Genomic DNA, 19,607 nt, shown 5'->3' on the forward strand with positions numbered 1-19,607 from the left:
CAGGGGAAATGCTAGGAGCAGAGGCCTGGGATCCTGCCTGTCAGCCCCTTGCTGTGTTACTCTGATCGCAGTTCTGGCTCAGAAAGATGGCTGATAAATACTTGTGGAACCACAGCACCAGGTGCTTCATATGCACTGTGTTTATTTCATCTCCACACCAACCCTGCAAGGGTGTCACTGGCCCCATTTCTCAGAGGAGGAAAGAGACTTGCACAGGGAACACCCTAGAAAAACTAGGTCCCTGCCCAAGGGATGCCTTTCTTCGCAGCTCCAGGTGGACAGGGGAGCCCTCCTCCTATATGAACAACCAGGAAGTGAGGCTCCTGGTGGTATCCAACAGACGCCATTCTGGGCCCTTCCAGCTGCTGCCCAGACTGGTTTGGTAAGCATGAGGTAGAAATTACAGTAACTCACAGCGCACCAATATCTAGCTATACCTGAAGCCCTCATAAAAAGGAGCGTAACAGACGCCCGTGCCAGGACAGGTAGCTCAGCCTATGTAACGTGCATGGCAGGAGCCAGGAGACCGCGGAGCAGGGCAGAAAGAGCACTGGGTTCTAGTCCAGGCCCTGTTGATTACTCACTGAACAACCCTCACCAAGCCCCTCTCCCTATCAATTACACAGTCTTTTCTTTAAACGAAACCTTGCAGGCAAGCTCAATACGTAAATCTGGTACGGGGCGCCTGACTGTGGCTCAGTCAGTGGAGCATGCGACTCTTGATCTCAGGGTTGTGAGTTTGAGCCCCATGTGAGGTGTAGAGATTACTTACAAACAAAATCATATACAAAAACATATGTATATGTATGTATATGTAAATCTGGTAAAAGCAGAGCTGGTTGGAGATGGTCAGCAGGGTGGGGCTTATTCCTTCCACTTGGTAGGTGATACCCTGCAAGGCTGAGGGCTTAGTCAAGGGAACTCAGGAAGACGCAGACCATGTGGCGGCCCCACATCAAACTGCTAGGAAGACTGCCTGCGTGGCCACGCCCCTCTCTGGGCCTCTAAAGAGAGCAGATGGCCACGCCCACCACAGCTCCCACACCCTGCCCCGGGGGAGGGTCTACAGGCACAACAGCAGTATAGACCTGAGCGCTGCTGGAGTGGGGAGTCCTGGCCTTCCTTCAGCCTCCCTGGGGCTGGAGGAACAATAAAGCGCCAGGATCTCCTTCTTAGAATTGAACCTACAGAAGTAATGATTCTGGGAGAGAGCAAACATTTAGTTCCAAGGATGCTTCCCCAAAGACAGGGGCAGAAGAAATACATTACGGATCATGCGTATGTTGAAACACAGTGTGTGTGCCCATTTAAGTGACGATGTATACGAATATGCAATGATGTGGAAAGACGGTCATGATGTATTTTAAGTTTTATTTTCTTATTTATTTTGAGAGAGAGAGAGAGAGAGAGAAAGCATGAGTAGGGGTGGGGAAAGAGAGGAAGCGAGAGAGAATCCCAAGCAGGCTCCGCACCGTCGGTGCAGACAGAGCCTGATGCGGGACCGAACTCATAGGCCGTGAGATCATGACCTGAGCGGAAGTCAGAGGCTTAATGACTGAGCTACCCAGGTGCCCGGGTCACAATGTATTTTTAAGTAAAGAAAACTCAATATGATTATTATGTTCTCAGTCTTGTAAAAAATATTTCTTTATATATAGGAAAATGACTAGAAAGTTGTTAATACTTTGGTCTTGGAAATTAAGCTTTTCCGGGGCTCCTGGTGGCTCAGTCCGTTAAGCATCCAACTCCTGATTTCCGTCAGGTCATGATCTCATGGTTTGTGAGCCTGACCCCCTTGTCTGGCTCTGTGCTGATAGCACAGAACCTGCTTGAGATTCTCTCTCCCTCTTTCTCTCTCTCTCAAAATAAATAAGTTTTTTTTTTTTTAAGAATTTTCCTCTTGGTCTTTGGTAGTTTCCCCTCCTCCCACTTTTTTAAGTGATAAAACCAGAGCATCCGCCCATACTAGGTAAAAACACTCAAATAACAGAAGTACTAGCTGTTCCCCACAGGGCCCTCATCCTCTCCTAAGGATAATTAAAGTTTTTTCTTCTTTCCTCCTCATTTCCTGAGTTATTCACAATGGACACATACTGCTTTTGCAAAATGCAAGAGAAGACAACAGTTTACAAATAGTAAACAGAGCTCTGAGGTACGGTGGGCCTGGCCGGGCCCTGGCAGAGTCCTATAGACAGGGCCCGAGGAGTCTCTGCTCTGGGGGGATTGGCTCCTTCTGTCCCCATGATGTGCCAGTAGCCAGTGAGAGGTCTGGAGCATCGTGAGGTGCGCACAAGAGGCGTGGGTCTGACACTGACTCCCTTTCCTCCTCTATGTCCGACTAAACGCTTACAAATAACCACCTAGTGTTGCAGAAAGAGGATGAAGGGGCGGGAACCCCAGCTCCGCCTCCGCCTCACCGTGTGGCCTTAGGCAGGCGACTTAACCTGTCTGAGCCTCCAATTCCTCCTGACGCTTGGGATGCTAACACCTCCCGCACAGGCTGGGTGGTTGTGGAGACTTACTGGCATGCAGCCTTTCCCTCTCTCTGCCCACTTCTGGCACCACTGAGCAGATGGGTCTCTGAGAGCAGGATCTTGAGGACCCTTCCCAACCGCCCCCCTTTGGTGGTCCTGCAGTCCAGCCCCCAGACTCCTGTCAGGCCTGGGCATAGATCACCTCCTGTAAATGCCTCTAGAGAGTGAGATGGCAGGTGCCCGGGTGGCTCAGTCAGTGAAGCTGAACCAACTTCGGTTCAGGTCACGATCTCACAGTTCGTGAGTTCGAACCCCGCATCGGGCCTCGTGTGTCCAGGCTCAGAGCCTGGGGCCTGCTGCAGATTCTGTGTCTCCCTCTCTCTCTGACCCTCCCTGGCTCACACTCTATCTCAAAAATAAATAGACATTAAAAAAAAAAAATGTTAGAGAGTGAGATGTCATGTGCTTTTGGGTGACATGTCCTGGCAGCACTGAGGTTCTCCCCCTGTCCAGCCTCCTTCTGCAACACAAGATTCGCTCCCCTGGGCAAACCACCCTGACCGCAGCCACTTACATTTTGGCTTCGTAGTCCTTCCACGCCTTCTCCAGCTGCTTTTTGGAATCCTGTGGTTTAAAAAGAACAATTTGCCCAGGGGCGCCTGGGTGGCGCAGTCAGTTAAGCGACTGACTCTTCTCGATTTCAGCTCAGGTCACGATCTCACGGTTTGTGAGTTGGAGCCCCGTGTGGGGGAGCCTGCTTGGAATGCTCTCTCACTGCCCCTCCCCCACTTACCCACGGGAGTGTGCGTGCGCGCTCGCGCGCGCACACACACACACACACACACACACACACACACTCTCTCTCTCTCTCTCAAAATAATAAACTAAACTAAAAAAAAAAGAACAATTTGCCCAAAGGGGCACTTGGGGGCTGGAATCAACAGTACGCTTTGCTACCTTTAGGGGGACCCTGTGCTTTCATGCTCCCCTATGCTGCTCAGAGCCATACTCCAACCAACCCCTGCCCCCATAGCCCTTACTGTAAACCTCACCCCCCGAAACGAGACCCGACCAGCACCATTTCTCAGGACTGAGCCCCTTCTCCCATCTGACCTCTTCCTATAGCTGCTAAGAATCAGCTGGGTTTGGTGGGCCTTGGCCTGAGGTGCGGGAAGAATTTTGAGTCCTCTTTCTCCGAAGGCAGAGATCACCATGAGAATGAGGAAGTTGGAAGTCAGACTCCTCCCCTAACTTTATCCCACCCTTTCTTGTGCCTGGAACCAGATCATCCTCTCCACAGGAAGGGTACACGTAGAGGGACACACGCACAGAGAGGCTGAGGAGTCTACTCAGGGCCACACAGCAAGCCGGTGAGACCTGGCTGATCTCTGGCCTGGTTTGCCTGAGCCTCATCCAGCTGGAGTGCTCACACCCTCCAGAACTGGCCCCGTCAGCCAAGTAAAAAAGCTGTCTGGCTGGTTTGGGCGGTTCCCAGGCTGGTGGCCGGCCTAAGGCAAGAGGGAAGTCTCTGGAAGGAGGACAGCTTCTCCCCTGGGCCTTCTGGGGCAGACTTCTCAGGGAGATTATTCTGTCGCTTTGAGTTCTGCTCTGCCTGGAGGCTAGAGCTGCCAGGTGCAGAGAGCAGCCAACACTGGAGTCGGCAGCCCCAGATCCCACCCTGGCTCCTCGGACGAGCCAGGTGACCGTCAACAGGTTACCAAACTCCCTGGGCCTCGATCTCCTCAACTGCAGAACAGGGACGGCAGTACCCACAGAACCCACCTCGTAGGGTTGTTGTAAGAATTGCCTGACCCGTTTCCCGTAAGGGCCCCGGCAGACGACAGTTCAGCCATCCCAGACTGACCCCAAAGCCAGGTCTTCCCGCCCCTCCGAGGGTCAGCACTCCCACTGTGACAGCCTCACCTGACCTCCGGCTTCAGCCCAGCCCTGTCTGCCCTTCGGTCCCCTGCCCACCTCTTTCTTACTCCATCCCATCACCTCTGGGCACCTCCACTCCCCGAATGGAAACTCACCTGTCGCCCGTCCCTCAGTTGCCCCTTCAATAGACTGTCCAGGGGGAATGAGACAATGTTGTTCAGATTCTGAACCTGGAAAAAGCAGAGACCCCCATCCCCCATCTTGGGTGACCATCTGTCGAGCTCCAAGGGGCTACAGGGCACAAGGAAGGGTCAGAGGGCAAAGGAGGGCCCTGGGGTGAGGGTGGGGGGCAGAAGGGGTGGCAGAGCCGGCCCCTGAAAGCGCTGTTTCCCCTTCTCCTGACTAACCCCGGCCTCATCGCCTCACAGCTCCAGGAATATCCACGGTCAGCCCATCTCCATTCCTTTGCCACGAGCACCCTCCCCTCGCCCCTCTGACTCTGAAGTGGCCATCTGCTGTTTGTGTCTGGCCAGCTCCTCTCCCCCTATCATGTGGGGAACCCTTTCCCCTGTGGTCACGTGAGGTAAACGCAGGAGTCAGAGCTGACCAGAGCACCCCATCCTTGGGCAATAGGGATTGGCTCAGGGGCGCAATTCGAGCTGGCCAATCAGGAGCCTTCCTGGAACTTTCTGCCAGAGTCCTGGGAGAAACACTGGGTCTTTCTTCCGGTGAGACTGTGAATCTGGGTCTGCTGGGCCATCCTGCCCACTGAGCAGACACAGAGAGAAACTAAGAGAAAGAGAAGAAGCCTAAAGCCAGTTGCATACCTGGATTTCCCATTATGGGGGCCAATGAATTTTCTTTATAGCAAATCCTAGTTTGAAAAAAATTTTTTAATGTTTATTTTTTTATCTTTTATTTTTGAAAGAGAGAGGGAAAGACAAAGTATGAGCAGGGGAGGGGCAGAAAGAGAGGGAGACACAGACTCTGAAGCAGGCTCCAGGCTCTGAACTGTCAGCACAGAGCCCGACACGGGACTCGAACTCACGAACTGCGAGATCGTGACCTGAGCCGAAGTCAGACACTTAGCCGACTGAGCCACCCAGGCGCCCCTAAAAAATCCTGGTTTGAATTGAGTTTCTATCATTTGGCAACCCAAATTGCCTGTCTGATATTTTAGTTCACCTTTCAAAGTATAGCTTGGGTCTCCCCTCCTCCAGGAAGCCTTCCTGATTGCTCCTCCCCATGGTCTACGCTGACCTTCCCCTTTCTGAACCATGGCAGCCTCTGACCCAACTCGCTGGGTCCTCGAGTTTGTGCCAAGCTACTGGTAATGCTTGGTGTCGTCCCACATCTCAGCTCCTGTCTCTCCCACTAGACTATGGCTCTCTAAGGCATTAGCCTCTTCCCTGTGTCACCAGCCCCTCGTACGATGCCCAGCACAGAGCAGACCCTCAGCAAAGCTTAGTTTGACTGAAAACAGCAGGAGGAGGGGTCAAGACAAAAGAGGTCACTAATTCAGTTGAACTCAAACACTGAAGCCCTACATACGGGACAGTGTGTGAGGCAGTGCTACGCAGAGAGGTACAATCATGACAGGTGGCAGTATTATCTATCACTAACTGCAGGCTTACTCTGGGGTAGGCACTTAACTTGCGTAACCTCATTGTAACTCTGTGAGGTGGGTACCATTATGAGCACAATTTTACAGACGGGGCCCAGGCAGAGTGAGTGACCTGGCCAGGGACACCCACCCCGAGAGCCGCAGAGCAGGGTCCGAGTCTAAGCCTGAGGTCTGGGGGCTCAACCACCGAGCAAACTGCGTCTCGGAGATGATGCAGCCAGGGCCTGGGCAAGGGAGGGACTGGAGCCACGACAGCCAGTCCCAAAGCCATGGAGCCTGGGGAGCGACGGGCTTTCCTGAGGTGCTACAGCCAGGCTTGAGTTCAGACACTGGAGCCGGACAACCTGGGTTCAACTCTGGCAGCGTGAACTCGGGCGAGGTGCTTAACCTCGTGCCCTAGTTTCCTAGCCCGTAAAGCGGGGAAGACAGCAAAACCAAACCCACAGAGCTGTGCTCCAGGATTGGATGAGTTAACCCACGTGAGGCACCCAGAACCGTGCCTTTCAGGGGAACAGCTTCTATCTTGGACCACGTGCAGGAACCGAGAGGCTTGTTGAGGGGAGGTCGTTCCCAGGCTTTGTGGACACAGCAGATGCAGTTGGGAAAGCAGAGGGCAAAGAGGGTTAAGGGGAGGCAGTGGTACAAAGGCGGGAACCCCAGGCTCTGCCCTCCCTTCTCCCGAACCTCCTCCAGGAAGCCCTCTCTTCGTGGGGCTCTTCCCCTCTGTGAGGCCCATCTGCTGCTGGGTACTCGCACAGAAGAGAAAGAGGAGGGCAGGGTCAGAGGGAAGGCGGGAAAGAGAAGACATGGGGGGAAAGTCAGAGGAGAAGAGGAACGCAAATGGTAGGTCAGAACCGGAAAGGGAACTGGGTCTCTGGTCAAGGTCAGGGGAGACTGGAGGTCAAGGGCAACCCCAGAGAAGGGTGGAACCTTTCTCAGTCAGGTTCTTAAGCCCACTTGATGCACCCCGAGCCTAGGCTAAGGGCTGGGTGAGAAAGGAACAGGGCCTCACCAGGTTCTTGAAAAGTGCAGCCACCTCGCGGGTGAACACGGCCAAGTTCAGGAAGCCGGTGGACAGCTCATGACTGTTTTGGGACAAGTGGCTGTTGCCCAAGGACTCTACAGCCTCTCGGTACTGCTCCTCATTCTCCACGTGGCCTGTGGAGGTAGAGAGAAAGGCAGAGTTCGTTCCATGCTAGGGCTGGGGCTGGGGAAGGGGCTCCTTGGCCAGGCTGGGCGTCAAGCAGGCTCACTCACCAAGGCCGGAGCTGTGGATCGCCCGCACAGCTTTCTTTATTCTCTGCAGGATGGCCTGGTCTCCTTCCAGGATCTGGAAGCAAATGTGGATAGAGTTCAGGGATGCCCAGCTGGGAGGAGTGCCGGACTCCATGATCCCACCCTCGAAACACACGTATAACGTTTCTTCCCCGGGGTCTCCCTGCACCCCCCACCAAACAGAAATAGACCACCCTCTTCCACCCAGACCACATGGGAAACATAGATCGGTCACACCACTCCAGAAGACCACAGACTTTTCTCCCCAACTCCAGTGCAGGCCAGCTAAACACAGCGATTGCAAGGCATGTGGCACAGTGGGGACAGCCAGACCTGGATTGGAACCCTGACTCTGGCACTACCCACTGCGTCAATCTAGACAAACCTGTTAACTTCTCTGAGCCTTGGGTACCTTGTCTGCAAAATGGAGATGATACTATAGACTCCTGGAGGTGCTGAGCAAATGGATTGGTTTTACAGATATATACAAAACGCCTGGGGCGCCTGGGTGGCTCAGTTGGCTTAGCATCCGACTCTTGATTTCGGCTCAGGTCAGGATCTCGTGGTTCGTGGGATGGAGTCCCACATCGGGCTCTGTGTTGTACACGCAAAACGCTTAGCAAAAGACCAGAGGAGAGAATGTGGACATCTCTATTCTCGAAGACAAATCCCAGGCTCAGGAAGCAGAAGGGGCTGCACTCAACCCCAACTGGAAAGAACTGGTGGGACAACCATCTCTGCGGGTTGCAGAACAGACAGCAGACTATGGGGAAGGCCAGGAGATATGATGGTGAGAAGTAGGACTCGCGTGCCTTGGGCAGAGCGGGGGGGGGGGGGGGGGGGGGGGGCTCGGCTCAGCTCAGATCAAAACCTCCCAGACACACTCCTCTTTCAGTTGGGGTACAGAAGCCCCAACCCCATGGAGCCCTTATGAAATGCTTCGTTAAGCTGGAAATTATAGAATGTTAGGGCTGAGAAGGGCTGATAGAACCACAGATGAGGAAACTGAGGCCAAGAGAGGGGAACGCCTTGCCCGGAGTCAAACAGCGGGGCAGGAGCAGAGCTGGGTTTCCAGGGGCTGCTCCAGTACCGTGCTTCACCCACACCCCAACCACACGCCGCAGCCCCGCCCTGACCCCAGCCCCACCTCTTTTGTCCCGTGACCAAAAAAGGGATCAGAGTTTATTTTCAAAGAGTTACCTTCAACGTGACCAGGGTTAGCAAACACATTTGGCATAGTATCTCCAAAGATTCTAAGTGATACTCACAGGAGGACATGCACAGGGCCGACCTCAGGGGCAATGCGGGGTGTTCTCCGAAGCCTCTGGCATGGAGGGAGCCTCTAGAGGGAGGGGGGTCTGGGTTTGAAGCTCAGCTCCCCTGCCCAGGTGCTGTGTGACCTCGAGCAAGTTGCCTATTTGCTCTGAGCTTCCTGATTAGCTATCTGGAAAATGGAGGAAATGCTGAGGATGAACATCATGTGTGGGACCCATGGAGGCTCATCCCAGGGATGAAGAAAAGAGTCAAGGATTTAGGGAGATGGGGGGAGAGGAGGCCATATTTGAATCAGCTAAAGAACTAAGACATTCTACTGGAGAAACAAAGACGAGGGGGAGGACAGGGACATCGCTACAGTTCCCAAAGACCTAGGTGAGGGAATATGCGTTCGCCAAAGCCCTCGATCCCCACCTCGAGACTTGAAAGGGAAAGCTAAGAGATGATTAATTTAAGGAGCTGTGACTTTACTCCAAAAGACAGCGTAGGTTAAAGATATGAACAAATTCCAAAGAGATTTAGAAAACTCCCTAGAAGGCAGATCCGTGTGCTTAGCATACAGAAAATACCCAACAATTGTTTACCTAAATGAATGACGTTTTGCAAAGTCCTGGGACATGCGCCTGAGAAGTCTGTGTCCGTGATACTTTTCGGAGAGTCTCCCCACCCCACGACACAGATTCTCTGAAAACTGCCCTCCTCCCCTCTAGCGGTGGGCCCTTGTCACCTTGTTTGTTTTAGCCACAGTTGACTGGACTAGGGTGGACACTTGACCCAAGCTGGCCCAATCAGCTTCTCTCTCCAGGGAATTCGGAATCAGGCTCTGGGAAGTTAACTAACTGATCTGAAGTACTGAAGCTGGGACGTCTTTCCCACCGTGTGCAAAGAGAAAAGAACAAAGCAGACGTACAAAAGAAGCAAACGAGACCCATGCGGCCACAGAAAAGCACTAGAAAAATGCTGCTCTGGTTTCTGGCACCTCTCCCGATCCCGCACCCTGAGAGGCTCCTCTACACTTCCTGTCCTTGGGTCTTCATGAAATATCCCCGAATCCATCCAATTCCCCTAAGTGCTTAAGCTGGTTTGAGAGGATCTCTCTTCCCTACAGAGACTGCTGGTTGGCTCCCAGCGTCCATTCTCTCCTCTTCCTTAGCAAAAAGAACCCTGACTTTTCCGATGGCCACTCGGCCACTCGCAATAGAGACATTTCCCAGCCTACCTTGCAGGTGAATATGGTCATATGACGAAGTGCTGACCTATGTAATACAACGGAGATTTCATTTGTTAGCTTTCAGAAAGTATTCTTAAAAGGAAGGGGGAGCCCCTGGGTGGCTCAGTTGGTTGAGTGTCTGACTCTTGATTTCGGCTCAGGTCATGATCCCAGGGTTGTGGGATCGAGTCCCACATCGGACTCTATGCTGACAGTACAGAGCCTACTTATGATTCTCTCTCTCCCCCTCTCTCTGCGCCTCGCCCCCTCAAAACGAATAGATTAAAAAAAGGAAGGGAAGGACTACACACCTATTAAAATGGCCCAAACCCAAAACAATGACAACACCAAATGCTGATGAGGATGTGGAGAAACAGAACTCTCTTTCACTGCTGATGGGAAGGCAAAACGTTACAGCCACTTTGGTAGACAGCTTGGCAGTTTGTTACCAAACTAAACATACTCTTACCATACAACCCAGCAACTGCACTCCTTGGTATTTACCCAAATGAACTGAAAGTCTATTGCCACATAAAAACTTGCACATGGATGTTTACAGCAGCTTTATCCATAACTGCTAAAACTTGCAGACAATGGCATATTGTTTAGCACTAAAAAGGAGCTCCCGAGTCACAAAGGACACAAAAGAACCTTCAATATATATTTCTGGCTGGCTCAGTTGGTGGAGCACGTGACTATGGATCTCAGGGTTGTGAGTTCGAGTCCCATGATGGGTGTAGAGATGACTTAAAACTAAATTTTTTTAAAAAGATGTATATATATTACTGAGTGAAAAAAGCCAATCTGAAAAAATTGCATAGTGATTCCAACTACGGGACGTTCTGGAATAGGCCAAAGTGTGGAAACGATCAAAAGATCAGTGGTTGCCAGGGGAAGAAGGGATAAACAGGTGGAGCACAGGGGACTTTTAGAGCAGTGAAACGATTCTGCACAGGCCTGCTCGTGGACACGGTCACTATGCATTTGTCAAAACTCATAAAATGCACAATACCGAGAGTGAACCTTAACATAAACTATGCATTTGGGGTGGTAACGACGTGTCAGTGTAGGCTCACTGATTATAACAAATATGCCACTCCGGTGTGGGATAGTGATAGTGTGGGAGGTTATTTGTGGAGTAGAAGGCATATAGGAACTCTGTGCTTCCCACTCAATTTTGCTGGGAAGCCAACAGTGCTCTAAAAAATAAAGTGTTTTTTTTAAACAAAGAGGGGGAAAAAAAGAAAAGGATAAAAGGAAGAGAGGGAGGGGTACCCTCTGTCATAACTTTCTCTTGGCTGGAATGCATTTGTGATGTCTAGCGCTCAGGCAGCCATCTTGGACCACGACGTAGAGGCCACCTGTTATGGACGGTGGAGCAAGAAAGTAGTAGCCTTGTCCTGGTGATTGAGGAACCACCCTATCAGCCCTGGGCCACTTATTTGTAAACATTTATAAAAGAAATAAATGTCTATCTTATTTTAGCCACGTTATGCGGGGTATGTTGTCATTTGTGACTGAAGCTAGCTCCCACTCGCCTACGGGTAGGCAAGCCACCCTAATGACCAATAAACTATCACTTGATGCCCTTGTCAGACATATCTCGGGAAATGGCTTCCTGGCAAGATACCATTTCTGCCCCTACTGCTCTTAGCAACCAAGGTTCACATAGCTACTCATTCATTCATTCATTCATTCACTCACTCACTCACTAGTTACTGCGTGCCTACGTTCACACTCTGTGTAAAAGACACAGACTTTGGGGCGCCTGGGTGGGTCAGTTGGTTAAGCGTCCGACTTCAGCTCAGGTCATGATCTCACAGTCCGTGAGTTCAAGCCCTGTGTCGGGCTCCGTGCTGACAGCTCAGAGCCTGGAGTCTGCTTCGGATTCCGTGATTCCTTCTCTCTCTGCCCCTCCACCTCTCACGCTCTGTCTCTCTCTCAAAAATAAATCAACATTAAAAAAAAAAAAAAAAAAGACAGACTCAGCTCTCAGGGACATCACCATCTAAGGGGCAAAGAGCCAAGTAAACAGATACCTGCAATGTGACTATGGCTATAATGTAAGGTGGACAAGGCACTCGGGAGCCCAGGAGAAGGACAGCCGTGTCTGCTTAGGAAGAACAGAGAAAGTCTTATTCGGTGATGCTTGACCATGGGCCCGGGACAGGCAGGAAAGAGACTAAGACTGCACGGTGAGGTGCTGTGGGGAGTGCGTGATATAAATGGTAGGATTGCTGGAGGAGGAAGGCTTGCCCTGGGAAGAATGGGAAAGGAGAGGAACATTGTTCATTCATTCATTCGTTCATTCCAACCAGCACCTACTGGTGCCTATTTTAGCCAGGCATGGCCCTTTCCTTCAAGAGGCTCCCAGACACATAACCACGCAAGTGCCTGAAGTGGGCACAAAGAGGGGAGAGTTCTGATCACCCTTTTCCCAAGAAAATATTTGCACACCACTCATACTAGGGTATCAACGGCTGATAGTAACTACCCTCTATGATATAATGGGGCAAAGACTTAAGCTAAAGAAATACAGTTGTGTTTGTTTTTTTGAGAGGGAGAATGGGTGGAGGGGCAGAGAGAGAGAGAGAGAGAGAGGATATCCCAAGCGTGCTCCACACTCAGCACAGAGCCCGACACGGGGCTCAGTCTCTTGCTCCTGAGATCATGACCTAAGCCTAAATCAAGAGTTGGACACTTAACCGACTGGGCCACTCAGGCACCCCTAGAACTATAGTTTTAAGGAGGAAATTCTGATCATAGCCTGGGGATGGGAAGATATCTGGGGAAAGGCACAGAGGTTTCCAGATCTCCTGTAATGACCCTACCATAGCACAGTGAGTCGCAAGCTGAGATTCTAACCCCATTCTCCTTAAAACTATCTCCCTGGGCAATACTAGAACAGCAGTGCTCCAAACGTCCTCTTCAAGGTAGGAAAATGATATCATACGGGGAGAAAATCCATCCTCTCCTTAACTCACAGAGTCACTGGTGAGGCTTGTATGAGATCGCAGACATGGCAGCACGTGCCAAGCCCTGAGGCATCTGGAAAATATGAGTACGATCCTCACTGTGGTTTGCTTTCTGCCTCTGTATGAGGTCAGCCCTCCTTCTCCGTGTCGAAGACTGGCTAGGTTAGAAAAAACAAAAATCAGCCTCTGGATTCAGGGGGGTCCATTTAATCCTCAAAGTGGGGTCTCTGGACCAGCAGCATCAGCACCACCTGGGACCTTGGTAGAGATGCAAATTCTTGGGCTGAATCAGGAAATCTAGGGGAGGGGCTCAGCGATTAATGCTTTGACAAGCCCTCCAGGTGAATCTGATGCATGCTACAGTTTGGGAATCAGATTCTCTCAGAGACACGGTAAATCATCACTGCTAAAAGTATGAGGCTGGCCCCAAACTACCTAGCTTTGAATTCCAGCCCCACTAGGCACCTGCTGTGTGACTTCTCCATGCCTCAGTGTCCCCATTCATGAAATGAGGTTGATAATAGTTTCTCCTGCATAAGGTTGTTGGAGAGATGGAATGAATCCACATAGTAAAGTGCCCAGAACCTATTATTTCATAGCTAATAATGTTACTTATTCCAAAATGAACCTGAATTGGTTTGGAATTTCTCAATCTTCCTTGAGCTAATTAAAGGTCTTCTCCCCACCCTGCCATGATCCTGCTCAACAAGATGTGGGAATGACAGGTGCAGAGGGGCCACGGTGGAGCCTCTGCCACGGGGCAGTCATATACAAGATGCCACATGTTCTGAATACACATTTCTTGTCACCTTCCCAGCCACCCTCTGAGGCAGGCATCGCCACTGGCATTTTATAGATGAAGCTGCTGGAGGAAGGAACAAGTCCAGGTATGTTCTCGTCCCATAATTCTGAACGGTGGTAGAGCTGTAATTTAAAACCGGGTCTGGCCAAGTCCAGGGCTCATGTTCCTTCCACACCACAAAGCTGCCCCGCAGATGTTAAGGGACATGGCTCCTTTGATATCAAGACCGGATCTGCCTCTGAATCTGAACCCCAACTCAAGAACCTCTGCCATATCCTCTCACCATCCCCCAAACAGGGATGGGGCAGGGAGAGACCTGTGCCAAGAAAATAAGGTTGACGGTGGTGCTCCAACTACAAATATCCCAAGGGCTATCCTACTGAAGAGAATATAGACTTGTTCAAATTGGACCTGAGGGTTCCCAGGACTGAGAGGTGGGATTTAAGGAGACAGAAACAAATTTCAGCTCAAACAGAGGAAGGCGTTCCTAAGGAAGATTAAGCGGTGAGCTCCCCACCACTTGAAGTATTCAAGGACTTCAGGTGGCAGAGCACGACTCGGGCACTGGATTTGGGATCAGTAGTGATGGCTATTTAGATGTCTCTGAAATGGCTCCAAAGCCTGGGCAGGCATCAGGCAGAGGCAGGGGAGACGAGACACAAGACCATCAGGGACGTGACTAAACTTGGAAAACCGACTAGAGTCCTTTGGTCAGCCTTGCCTGGCTGGCCCGAGACAAAGCCTGAATTCCAGCTGGTGGCCCTGCCCTTTGTGCCCCTACTTCCCCCAGTGCCACTGCCCCCACTGTGCGCGCGCGCGCACACACACACACACACACACACACACACACACACACAGTGCTCTGGCTCGCTGATCCGTGTTCTCTGCAGGCAAAAGACCACAGATGGCAGCACTAGGGCCATGCCCAGCTGCCCTGCTTGGAAGGGCCTTCTGCTTGCCCCCCTCCTGGGTCAGGATTCATCAATAGGACCCATTCTTCATTCCTGTGATTTCCCAGAGCCAGCTGTGGTAACCATGACGACTCAGCCAAGGGAGCAGAGCAGCAAAAGCTCAGGCCTTGGGAGCTGCCGATTAAATTTCACCATTAGACATTCACTCCTTTGGACTATTATAATATGGGACATAGGCACCACTTTGGTGGCACCATTAATCCATCACAGTGTTTTTCCCACTGGAAAACCTGGATTCAGTTTATCATTCTGTTAAGACTACTCTTTTTTTTGTTTGTTTTGCTTTGTTTTAAGACTGCTCTTTAGGTAACGATGAAACTAGAGTTAGCACAGGAGATGAAAACCATTTTCCATCTTTGCTTTGGGCCATGACCTTGTCCCCCAGAGGACTAAGTCATGGGATATTAGAGATAATCTAACATTATCTTCTCATCTTACAGACTGCACAGCAAAGACTCGGATGAGTTTCTTGCCCCGGGTCTCACCAGAAATGCAAACAAACTAAGGAAAGCACGCAAACCAACACTTTCACGGGGCTTTACAGTTTATAAAGCAGTTTGACATCCATCCTCTACGATTCCCAGCTTCCCAGCGGGGCAGTTGTTGCGTTGTTCCCATCTGGCTGAAGAGTCGGTGAAGCTCAGGGAGGTGAAGGAAGTGGCCTGGGCTCACACAGCCACAAAGTAGAAGAAATGAACCTGGCACCCAAATCATTAGACTCTAACCCCCTTGTTCATGTCTAGTCTCTGGACCCCAGACCCGTGACATCCACAGAGTCACTACCGGGGCCCTACGAAGCCACACGTCCAAGAAGCACCCTAGACCAATAAAAACAGTCTCACAGATTAGCACGACCACATTCCACACCTGCATGCAGCTGTTATGATCAATAAGACACAAAAAATCTTTTTTTTTTTTTAATTTTTTTTCAACGTTTATTTATTTTTGGGACAGAGAGAGACAGAGCATGAACAGGGGAGGGGCAGAGAGAGAGGGAGACACAGAATCGGAAACAGGCTCCAGGCTCTGAGCCATCAGCCCAGAGCCCGACGCGGGGCTCGAACTCACGGACCGCGAGATCGTGACCTGGCTGAAGTCGGACGCTTAACCGACTGCGCCACCCAGGCGCCCCTTCACAAAAAATCTTTAAAAGCATTCTTGAGGGTCGGCTGGACAGCTCAGTTGGTTAAGGGTCCAACTCTTGATTTCAGCTCAGGTCGCGATCTCACAGTTGGTGAGTCGGAGCCCTGCATCGGGCCGCACTGGCAGCACAGAGCCTGCTTGGGATTCTCTCTCTTCCTCTCTCTCTGCCCCATCCCGGCTCTCTCTCTCTCTCTAAATAAATAAATAAATAAAACATTAACATAAAATAAAATAAAATAAAATAAAATAAAATAAAATAAAATAAAATAAAAGCATTCTTGAATTCATGGTAACTTTCGGTCCTTTTCCAAATTTCTCAAGCAATACTAAAAGTATGACTTTGTGGGAAGGTCAACGAAACTTTGACATTAAAAAGGGATCGCTCAAATCAACAGTTAAGCATCCGACTCTTGGTTTCAGCTCATTTCTACATCCAACTACCAACGTACAGGAAACACAGATGGAGACATTCATGACCCCACACCTGGGGAATGCAGCAGTGAGCACAGAGCGCGTGAAACTACAGAACAAGCCGCTGGTTTCTCTAACAAGGGGATCGTAGAAAACGAAACCACAAATGATGGAGGACAAATCATGAGAGACTCAAAACACACACTGACCAAAGGCAATACTTGGACCTTACGTTGCTTTTTAAACTTTTTTAGAATTTCAGCAAATGCTTGGCACTTGCTTCAAAACCGAGAGTCAGGGAAGCAGGTGGGGATGAGGTCGGGGCAGGACCGGGTCACAGGTAAATGGAGGCCGTTCACCATCGTGTTCTGTCTCCGTGACAATTCTAAATTCTCCATAATCAGGAAAAAGTGAGAGCTAGTAGAGGAAAAAACAAGATCGGCAAAATATTCATAGTTGTTGAAACTGGGCGAGTCTACTTTTGGGTATGTTTGAAGATTTCTACAGTACTGAGTTAATACAAGAAGACAAGGGGTTCGAGGCGCCTGAATGGCTCAGTCTATGATCTTAGGGTTCGTGAGTTCAAGCCCCACATCAGACTCTGCACAGACAGCGTTGAGCCTGCTTGGGATTCTCTCTCTCCATCTTTCTCTGCCCCTCCCGTGCTCTCCTGAGCGTGCACACGCGCTATCTCTCTCTCCCTCTCTCTCTCAAAATAAACAAAAAACCATTAAAAAAAAAAAAAAAAGACAAGGGGTTCTTCTATTCAGAAAGGTAGGGGACCACTGCACGAAGTTACTGAAACTAGCCTTTGACACCCTAGGTGTGCAGAACTGACCCCTTTCAATGGACAGCTGTCTGGGCATAGCTTTCGACAAGGGGGATGGGATGCGAGAGTGGGTTTGGAGACGTTGGCCTGAGGGAGGCCAGGGGCCTGGGGCCCAGGGCCAATGGAGGGCGGGTCTTTGAGAGGCAGGCAGGAAGGGGTAAAGGCTGACCTTCTGGCTCGAGGCAGCCTCCACACTCCATGGCCTGATTACAAAAGGGCACACTGTGGAAAAAGCGCATGATGTGAAGGGAGGAGGCCTGGGTTCTCTTCCAGACCCAATTTCTCACCCGCTCCGAGACCCTGAGCAAGTCCCCAGCGTCTTCGGGAGTAGGCTCTCCACCTGCAAAGTGGGAACGACAGTCACTGCTGCTCCAGTCCCCTCCCACTGAGAATGGAGTCATAAAGACCGGGGAAGTTTATAGCCCATGCAAACGTGAGCGGTCCTCTTCATGTCAGGCTCTGATGGTTTGCTTTTTCTCATCCACCTGCCCAACCACCAGATCCAGAGAAAGGAGGGGAGCCCCACTGGGCCCTTCCTGGGTGGTCTGCAAGGAAGGGAAAGGGTGCGGTTGAGAAGTATTTGCAGCGTCCCCACCTCGGGGGCAAGCCCCGCTCAGCTCCACGCTCTGGACGCTCAAATCTACAAACCCGCCCTCTCCACCCAGCGGGGCAGAGGGAGCAGCTGCGATGAGGTCTCTAACGGTCACTGGCACATAGAAGGAGCTCGTTCGCGCACACCGAGCACCTACCTGCCTGTACCCAAAGCCCTGTGTGGGTGCTGGGGAGAGAGGGACATCAGCTCAGGCCCTGCCCTCGAGGTCCCCGGTGTGGGAGATACGCCACGATCGCTAACAGCTGAAGAGGCGCTTGGCGAACGCAGAGCAGGAGAGGAGTCCGTGTGGGGACACAGAACGGAGCAGCCACAGCCACCCTACACTGAGATGGAGTGATGCTTCACCAGGGCCTCGAAAACAAGGAGACGTCAGTGGAACAAAGAGAGGCGGGGGGAAGACGATGCTAACAGACGGGAGGTACCTGGCAAAGTCCCTGGAAGGCACGCTTCCCACATTCGGGGACCAGCCAGGAGCTTCCCGAAGCAGCACTTACCAGGGCCGGGGTGTGGTGAGCAGTGAGGCCCAGGGCCGAGCAGGGCCCAGAGTGACCCACTGGGAGGCCACGCTTGCAGTGAGAGTTGAGCAGATGCTCCTATCACTACTGTACGCCAGGCTTGTTGTGACAGACTTTGGGTTTTTTTTTTTAACTTTATTTACTAAGTAATCTCTACCCCCAGCGTGGGGTTCAAACTCACGACCCCGAGCTCACGAGTTGCATGATCTACTACATGACATACTTTGTACCAGTTCACGTAATCCTCTCAACAGCCCAGGAGGTTTTACGGATGAGGAAAAAGTGAGGCCCCGGGAAGTTCTGGCTTTTGCCCAGGCTCGCACAACTAGTAAGTAGAGGAACCTAGGCGTACACCAAGGGCGTCAGGCTCCAGAGTCCAAACTTTTTTTTTTAACGTTTATTCATTTTTGAGAGAGAGACACAGTGCGAGCCAGGGAGGGGCAGAGAGAGAGGGAGACACGGAATCCGAAGCGGGCTCCAGGCTCTGAGCTGTCGGCACAGAGCCCGACCTGGGGCTCGAACTCACAAACCGCGAGATCATGACCTGAGCCGGAGTCGGACGCTCAACCGAATGAGCCACCCAGGCGCCTCCAGAGTCCGAACTTTTAACCAAAGCCCTCGGTTTTATCCCACAAGTAATGGGGAGCGCCTGCAGGGCTCTGGACAAGAGAGGAGGGACTTGGTAAATTCTCACGGTAGAAAGATCAGCTCTAGGACTTGGCTGCAGACCAGTGCCCGAGTGCAAGAAAGGGGTACAGACGCGTCCCCCAGGCACGACAGGGTGATGGGGAACACGGCCCGACCCAGCGCAAAGCAGATCACACAACGGGAAGGACTTGGATTCCAAGGTCCCAGAATGAGTCTACTCATTAACATGAATCCAACCACCCCCCTGCTTACTGAGTGAGCACTTTGGGGCACACACTTTATGTTTACCTCATGTATCCCTCCCAGCAACACTGTGAGGTAGCTATTATCCTTCCCATTTTACAGATGAGGCAACAGAGGCCGGGGTAGGTTGGTCAGCTGGCTCACGGTCACGTAGGTAGCTCTAGGAAGCGTAGAGCCTTTAGCTTCCAGAACCTTCTCCCACTATCCCACACTACAGCCGACCACGAGGCAAGTCCCAGCTGGCGGAACCTGTTCTGTCTGTAAGGAGTACTGTGGCCATATCTTGTCTAATGGTGGATGCCAGGCATCTTGAGAGGCGATACAGAAACATGCTGAGGGAAGGCAGAGGGACTGAATTTTAGGTCTGCCTCTGCCACTAGCCCCTCTGAGCAAGTTTCTTCCTCTTGTGCCTCAGTCTCCCCATCTGTACACCTTACAGCCGGCGGACACGGCTGCTAAATCCCCTTCCAGGTCAGTGCTCTGGGACTCAGAGTCCTGTTAATCGTACCTCGCGAGGCCGCTCCAACCTCAGCCACCAGCGAGAGCACATCTCCAAATGGTTTTCATCTGGATAGGCAAGGCCGCCGTCCCCCAGGGCCCAAGAGTCGGTGGCGGGGGGGGGGGGGGGGGGTGCCGTCAGAAGGAGGTGCCAGAGAGCAGGGCAGGGCTCTTCCCAGCTTCCCCCTGCATCACCCATGTGGAGGGGCCCCAGCCCTGCCTG

At 51.6% G+C, this 19,607-nt stretch overlaps 1 protein-coding gene across 1 annotated transcript in view; it reads right to left on the reverse strand.

Annotated features, from left to right (window-relative positions):
- ASAP3 (ArfGAP with SH3 domain, ankyrin repeat and PH domain 3) overlaps positions 1-19,607 on the reverse strand; it is a 49,163-nt gene that overhangs the window by 16,070 nt on the left and 13,486 nt on the right. The window contains 4 exon segments of the mRNA XM_045476105.1: positions 3,049-3,098; positions 4,508-4,582; positions 6,989-7,134; positions 7,234-7,306. Of these exon segments, the coding sequence (XP_045332061.1) occupies positions 3,049-3,098; positions 4,508-4,582; positions 6,989-7,134; positions 7,234-7,306 (344 nt within the window).

The sequence above is a fragment of the Leopardus geoffroyi genome, chromosome C1, assembly GCF_018350155.1.
Source record: "Leopardus geoffroyi isolate Oge1 chromosome C1, O.geoffroyi_Oge1_pat1.0, whole genome shotgun sequence".
In the NCBI taxonomy this organism is placed as follows: Eukaryota; Metazoa; Chordata; class Mammalia; order Carnivora; family Felidae; genus Leopardus; species Leopardus geoffroyi.